Below are 6,798 nucleotides of genomic sequence, written 5' to 3'. Positions count from 1 at the left end.
TTTGTGTGATTCTCTAAGGAAGCGGGGCCTGGTTATTCGGTTGCACACTATTACAGAAATGTGTGTGGAAGAGTTGTCGGTACCTCTCCATCTGTGCAGTGTGTGTTTGGTAATCTGACTTTGTAAATGTCTAGCATCCAGTGAGTGCAGACACCAACATATAATGGCTGAGAAGGTGGTTTGCTCCAAGAGCTGGAAGAACAGGCAACTGCATCGGTTACAAAGCTCAAAGGAGGGACTCTCAGGCATCTCCACAGCAACATTTGAGGGCACGGTGTAAAAAGAGCCCAACTGTGTGTTGTGTGTAGTGTTTGTGTGTGGGTGGACGGAGTTTATTTGTTTTATTTTGTGCTTCGCACCACTTCAGTAGTCGATGCAAGAACAGCAGAAGTCTTTATTACAGTGAATTGTGACGCCCATGAAGTTATTCTCCGCCTGTCTTCGTCCTTTTCCCCTGTATTTAACATGAGGCAAACCAAAAATATCTCCCAATTTACTTTATGTTTTCAATATACTAGATGAGTCTCCCTTTCCAATTTCTGCTGCCAGTTCCATGCAGAGGCATTAAATGGAATGACAACAGACACATACAGTGTTGTACACCACAGCCCAAAATAACATGATTGTACGATCCTCCAAAACTGACATCTGTTTTAGAACCCGCCGCCCAACGAGGAACTACACTGGACCTCACATAATCGCTCCCCCTGTGACACATTCACCGTCTCCTCTGCCACTCGGGACATTTTGGATGTCGTTGTTTAGATAGACAAGAAATATTACATACTGCAGTCAAACGTATGATATATGTTGTCACACTTAGGAGCTGCAGGACGTGGCGTGAACCTGGGCCAGCTGGCAGTAAGAAAGGTCTTTCTATGCCTGTCTTGGTTTTTGTTCGCTGGTCACTGTGATCCACAAACGAATCCTGCTTCTAATGACCTTAAACTAAAAGCGAGCTTTGTTGCCTGCAGATAATTAATATATTAATAATGCAGATAGATTGCAATTGATTTGTTAGGAATCTGTTGATAGTCACACTGTCAGATCAAAGGACCATTGTGTCTGTAATTTCTTCAGAGAACTAGCAACTCTCAATCTTTTATAAGAATTTCTCCTACACACCTATCTTTACATGCTTGGTTCCATCATAAGTCAGCCACTCGTACACCTCATCGCTGATGCACTGCACATCATGTTTGATGCACAGATCAGCGATCATTTGGAGCTCTTCGGTCTTGTAAACCTGTAACGGACATGTAGTCCAAGACACATTATATCCAGTAAAAGAACAAAATGTTTAACAGTCCATCAACCAGCTGGCTTTTAAAGAGACACTATAGTCTGTTAATGTCTGACCTTGCCTAATGGGTTGTTGGGAGTGTTGATAACGATGGCCTTTGTGCGTGGAGTGAATTTACTGGCCAGCTCCTCTGCAGAAAGAACCCAGTCTCCACTTGGCAGGACGGCATTCCCCTCAGCTTTCTGTAAGTAACAAAAGAAATCCTTGAAGGATGATGGAAAGGAAAGAAAAGCTGGCAACAGTCGCTTTATAACTCTTGAGTAAACCACTCACCGGCCTCAGAGGTACATACACTGCCTTTCCTCCAGCCATCGTCACCATTGGCTGGTAGCAGTCAAAGAACGGTTCAACAATTATGACCTGAAAGACACATTTTGGTTTTCTTCATCTCTTAGCATATACTTTGGCCAGTGTTTTTTAAGTAATATTAGGAGAAATTCCCATACATAATTTGTTTACATTTTGCAAGAAATTGTTGAATAAATGTCTTGACCTGACTTGGGTTGATTTTCGTACCTCATCCCCTTCATTAACCAGAGCTTGAAATGCACAGAAGAGAGCCTGATAAGCTCCAACTGTGACCAGGATGTCTTCAAATGGATCGATCTCATGTCCCACAATCCTACTGAAGAATTTAGCCAGACTTTTTACAAGAGGGGGGTGGCCCTGAGGAAAGAAATTACGTGAAAACATAAGGCGTCTCTCACTATTTGTTCAGCATCTATTTGTTGAAAATAATTAAACTCGAACCTCAGGATTTGGGAAATTCCCAGGAAAAAGCAGAATGTTTTCTCTTAGCGCTTCTCTGACATTCATAGAAAAATAAAGTGTGTATTCCCACTTACAAAAGCTCGGGTGTACTGGTGGCATTAGGCGGCCCTCCACCTCACGACTTTACAGAAGCCTCCTGGGACAAAACTTTGGGAGGGGAGAAGTCAGGAAATCCCTGTCCGAGGTTCACTGCTTTATAGTCTGCTGCTAGTTGTGTGAATTCAACCCTGTTGGTACAAAACTGCTTGTCAAGCGCTGCAATGACATCAAAATTGTCTGTAAATGTTAATAGAGGCGTATAAGAAGTACATGTTCTAAATAACAATCTAGTATGTAAAAGATCATGTAATGCCTTTTGAGGCACATGTGCTCCTGCCATTTCATCAAATCTAAATAAAGAATCAATCATATAATCAGTAAATAAATAGTAAATGAGGATATGAAATGCTTTAGAATAAATGTTTACAGGACTGTCATTGAGAGTGTTCATCAACTAAAATACCCACATATCAATGATGTATACATACCGGAGGGATTAAAACAGAAAGTGTAAAAAAAACCCCACTTATTTCCACGTATGCTTTCATCTGAAAGTAACAGAGTTGGTTTGGTAATCGACAGAAAATTGTTTTATATATGTTTTAATTTTATTTAAGTTATGAAATGCAGTTAAAGCTGCAAGATGGGACTTTAATTATTTGTTGATTCTGGGAGCCCCTGTGGAAAAAAAGTGGTAGTGTTTCTACTACATAGGTTTATTGATTTTGAGGGAAATCCAACCAAACCTGACCCAGTTCCATGTAATACAAATATATAGAAACAGACAATCTTCTCGCTGAGGGTCTTGTTTGTTTATGTACGTCACATAGAGGCATCCATATTAAACTGAGACTGTTTCATAATCAGTTAAAAACTCTTTGTAATATGTTCAAAGAGTATAAACATGAAACATGTCCAACTATCTGATTAGTTGTAGATTATATGAAACCTGCTGTCTTATTTTTTCTCTATTTTGTCGCACAATTATTAATGCTGCATTTAAGTGTAAAAGTTGGGTTTTTATTCAATGAGAGTAAATCAATGAATAAAGCAATAAAATAACAGAAAGTCAAGGGATCATGTTGCTGTAAGAAGATATTTTAGCACATATGATCAAGAAGATGGGTGGATTTAAAGCTGAGGAAGTACAGCTTCCTGACAGGCTCAACTCAGAGTTTTACTTCAGGGTTCCCAAAGTTTTATCAAGCACTATAAATTGTTCTAGCATTCTGAATTATTAAAAACACTTCATACTCCTCTATAGGGAACTGTTTGCTTACAAGCTGACTGAACTAACCTGTTGTCTGTATAGTTAATAGCCCCTAAACTAATGCGTAGCTCATGTGTCAAAGGTCCACCTGTGTCATTATCACTCACCAAACGTTTTTATCGACACGGTCTGTCCTGCATGCATGAAGTCGTCCTGACATGATTATCTGAAATAAAAGTCCAGTTAAAGTTCGCCAAAAGCCTCAGTTATTATATGATTGTCTCTTCCGTATGGCTGCACCCACCTGTTAATGGTTTCTAATTGAACTCAGAGTCAAATTTACCACAGCCTTCAGCCGCCTCCACCCCTCCTTCCCTCCCCTGACCTTTCAACCTTTTGTACCTTTATATGCTGACACTTTGGTTTCCTTTTAATAATTCTTTATTGAACGAAATGCAGAGTCATGACATCTTAATAACATCAGGGTCAGTTGCAAGAAAATGCAGTCTGCAAGAAACAGTAAGAATGCAAAAATATAATAAAATATACTCATTTACAGCTTTTACAGCTCTCTTAATTGTGCAAGATTTTATGGTGTTTCTGCCCTGATTGTTCATGGAAAATGGCTTCTTTTGTTGGTGAATTTACTTCAACTTCTCTACCCTTTTTGTTTTCATTTCTACATAGATCATTTTTCTCTTTAATTTCTTTACAGACACCATTAAAACGCATTCATGTTGTCAGCACACACTCCCAGTTCAGGTTGGTCACCAACGCTCATATTAAATATGTAACAAGATGTGAGTATCTGTAAAGTAGACATACCTGAAATAAAAGACCTTTACAATTACTGCTATTGACCATGTTGGTCAGTATAATGTGATAGAATTAATTTACGATTAACACTCTAGTTACATTTGCTGCAATGCTCGTAAATCAGTTTTTCTGTTTCTCAAACTGTAAATAAGACACTTTATGACTGTATATTTATTTGCTATTAGGTTGGGGTTCTTTCTGATTCATACTGTTTATGTGGACATTCAAGGACTATAATATACACATTTTCTTTATAAGGAATGAGCCAAACACTGAGCCAATGAAGCACAGATAAGAGTTACTATCAGGGATTTATTTGGTGGGATGGGAGTTTTAATTATGTTCTTTGAAAAATCAAAAACATATCTGCCCTTTCTACCATGCTCCCAACACAATTTTTGAACAAAGGAACAGAGAAGAATAACAAAGAAAAGAGTAACAAAGAAAATCGAACATATGGATTTATTAAAAGTTTTATTACATTTTTTGTGAGTTTAATTCAAGACAAATATCTGCACAGAGAAACAGTTATATTTCTTAATATTTCTTAATATTTTCTTTATCAGTTTTCTGCTTACAGTCATTGCACAGGAACAATCAAAAGGATTTTTGAGTGTTTTCACATTTTAATTGCAGTATTAGGACAAAGTAAGGGTGGACATCGGTGTGGCTTTTAAGTACCATACTGTGACGCAATCACACACAGAAACACTCAATATGGCTCGTTTTAACTGATGAGGTAACCCAAGCGGTTTTAAGTGGCCTGGTGAAGTCTGAGTGGACGGGTAACGCCTCCTATCAGGGACTACTTTACTGCCCTTGACTCCACTTTCTCAAGATGTCCTCTGCTGCATCCAGAGTGGCGTCCTCCTGTGAGACAAAAACGGCCATCCTGAGTGAGAACGACTGCCGAACAGCAACAGAGTGTGACAATAATGTCTAATTTCACTTTGGTTGGATTTACCTTCACAAAACAGAATCGGATGTATTTGTCGAACTCCTTGCTGTGCTCTGGACTGTAGAATGCGGAGACGGGGATTGTTGCTAAACCCTGCAGCAAGAAAACCAAATCATATAGAAAGATTTAGGAAAACCAGAAAAACAATATTCTAAAACATATATATATGCTGTATATATATTTTTTTTTGTTTGGTGCATTTATTTATTTTTTACAACATACCACTACCTCCTGCAATATTCTATTTGAACTTAAATCACATCTATATATAAAAAAACAGAATTTAGTGTATAAACAACCCTAATTCTATTTTTTTCTTTATATATTGTATTTTCCTATTTTATTTTGTTATTTAATGTGTATTTCTCTTTTTCTTGTCTGCTATGTTCTATCTGGAGCCGCTGTAACAAGTGAATTTCCCCAGTGTGGGATCAATAAAGTCTTATCTTATCTTAAATACAAACACATACACAAAAATGAAATGCACAAAAACACTAATAAAACACTTGGATCACTGCTTAAAAAGGAATGAATTTATCCATCTTCAATAAATCCTATTAAGTATTATTAGTATGCCTAGTATTTACCTTCTCTTTAGTCAGCCATTTGACAAATTTAAAGTCATTGGGTTCATCCTTACTGCTCTGGTCATTGTAGTCCACCTCTGTCAAAAACAAAAGCCTAAACATTAATTACTCAGCACTAATCAGAGAATAAGCAGGGGGAAAAAGATATTAAAGTTCTTTTATTTCAAGCAATGATGGATGCAGATGTTTGTTCTTCACTCACTGACAGAGGAGATGTCTGTGATCATAAAATAACCTCCCTCTGGCATGATGGGCTGCAAACCCACACTCTCCAGACACGAAGCCAGCTTCTTTCTCTTGTGGTGCAGCATCGCAGGCAGCTGCTGGAAGTAGCTCTCTGGAGTCCCGAACAGCTCATATTCCCTCTCAAATCCCTGAGCCACTGCCTCCTGATGAATGAGAAGACCAACACCAGATGTACAAACGTTCAAATGACAAATGTGACACATGGAGGCACATTTAATAAAGCAATAGAATAATATCCTCAACATTTTCTGCTTATTTCTATATGCTAGAAGGGTTGTTGGTCAAGTGCTGGTAGATTCTAAATTGTCTGAGTTAAAGACTGCAAAATTCCTTAAATTAAGCTGTACAGATCATATTTAAATCCAGATTTTCCCCTCATACTTTACTTACTGTCGGTAACTTTAATTAAAAAGGTGGAAAGAAACATGTCTTCTAATAAGTTCAATGACAATGTCCGCACTATCAAATTAAATTAAAAAGTTCTAGATGATTAGCATGGCATTTGGTATTTTTGTAAGCTTTGGTATAGAGGCTTGAGTATGTGGCCATTTAAAATGGTTAAGGACTGATATATTTACCTGAGCAGCTGTAGCACAGTGGTAAACAGTGTTCTGATGGATGGTTTTCATGTGTTTCATAATATGCCCAGAGCTGATGGCCCAGCCAACCTGAAAAGAAAGAACACGTGGTCATAACAAAGTGCAGTAAAGACGAACACACGACTTAAATACTGAGACAGTCTGTGCATTACCTTCCAGCCAGTAGCACTAAAGGTCTTTCCACCGCTGCCAACAGTGATGGTTCGTTCCCACATCCCAGGAAGACTGGCTGTCAATATATTAATATAATTAATATATTAATAATGCAG

At 38.1% G+C, this 6,798-nt stretch overlaps 2 protein-coding genes across 2 annotated transcripts in view; both read right to left on the bottom strand.

Annotated features, from left to right (window-relative positions):
• Window positions 1-1,079: 1,079 nt before the first annotated feature.
• Window positions 1,080-3,570, bottom strand: LOC118332947 (kynurenine--oxoglutarate transaminase 3-like). Its single transcript, XM_035668396.1, is given in 7 exon segments — window positions 1,080-1,246; window positions 1,360-1,485; window positions 1,577-1,663; window positions 1,820-1,969; window positions 2,149-2,223; window positions 2,226-2,301; window positions 3,491-3,570. Coding segments are annotated over 7 exon segments (696 nt in total). The 5' UTR covers window positions 3,544-3,570; the 3' UTR covers window positions 1,080-1,117.
• Window positions 3,571-4,587: 1,017 nt separating this feature from the next.
• Window positions 4,588-6,798, bottom strand: part of kyat1 (kynurenine aminotransferase 1) — a 5,074-nt gene continuing 2,863 nt past the window's right edge. Inside the window, exons 8-13 of the mRNA XM_035667636.1 lie at window positions 6,682-6,758; window positions 6,509-6,598; window positions 5,887-6,073; window positions 5,685-5,761; window positions 5,104-5,190; window positions 4,588-5,009 (exon numbers count right to left, since the gene is read on the bottom strand). Coding sequence (XP_035523529.1) covers window positions 4,950-5,009; window positions 5,104-5,190; window positions 5,685-5,761; window positions 5,887-6,073; window positions 6,509-6,598; window positions 6,682-6,758 — 578 coding nt within the window. The 3' untranslated portion in view covers window positions 4,588-4,949. The remainder of the gene's footprint in view (window positions 5,010-5,103; window positions 5,191-5,684; window positions 5,762-5,886; window positions 6,074-6,508; window positions 6,599-6,681; window positions 6,759-6,798) is intronic.

The sequence above is a fragment of the Morone saxatilis genome, unplaced genomic scaffold (assembly GCF_004916995.1).
Source record: "Morone saxatilis isolate NCDOM2014 unplaced genomic scaffold, NCSU_SB_2.0 Contig21, whole genome shotgun sequence".
Lineage (NCBI taxonomy): Eukaryota > Metazoa > Chordata > Actinopteri > Moronidae > Morone > Morone saxatilis.
Note: the sequence above shows the minus strand (reverse complement) of the source record. Positions and strands in the feature narration are given on the sequence as shown.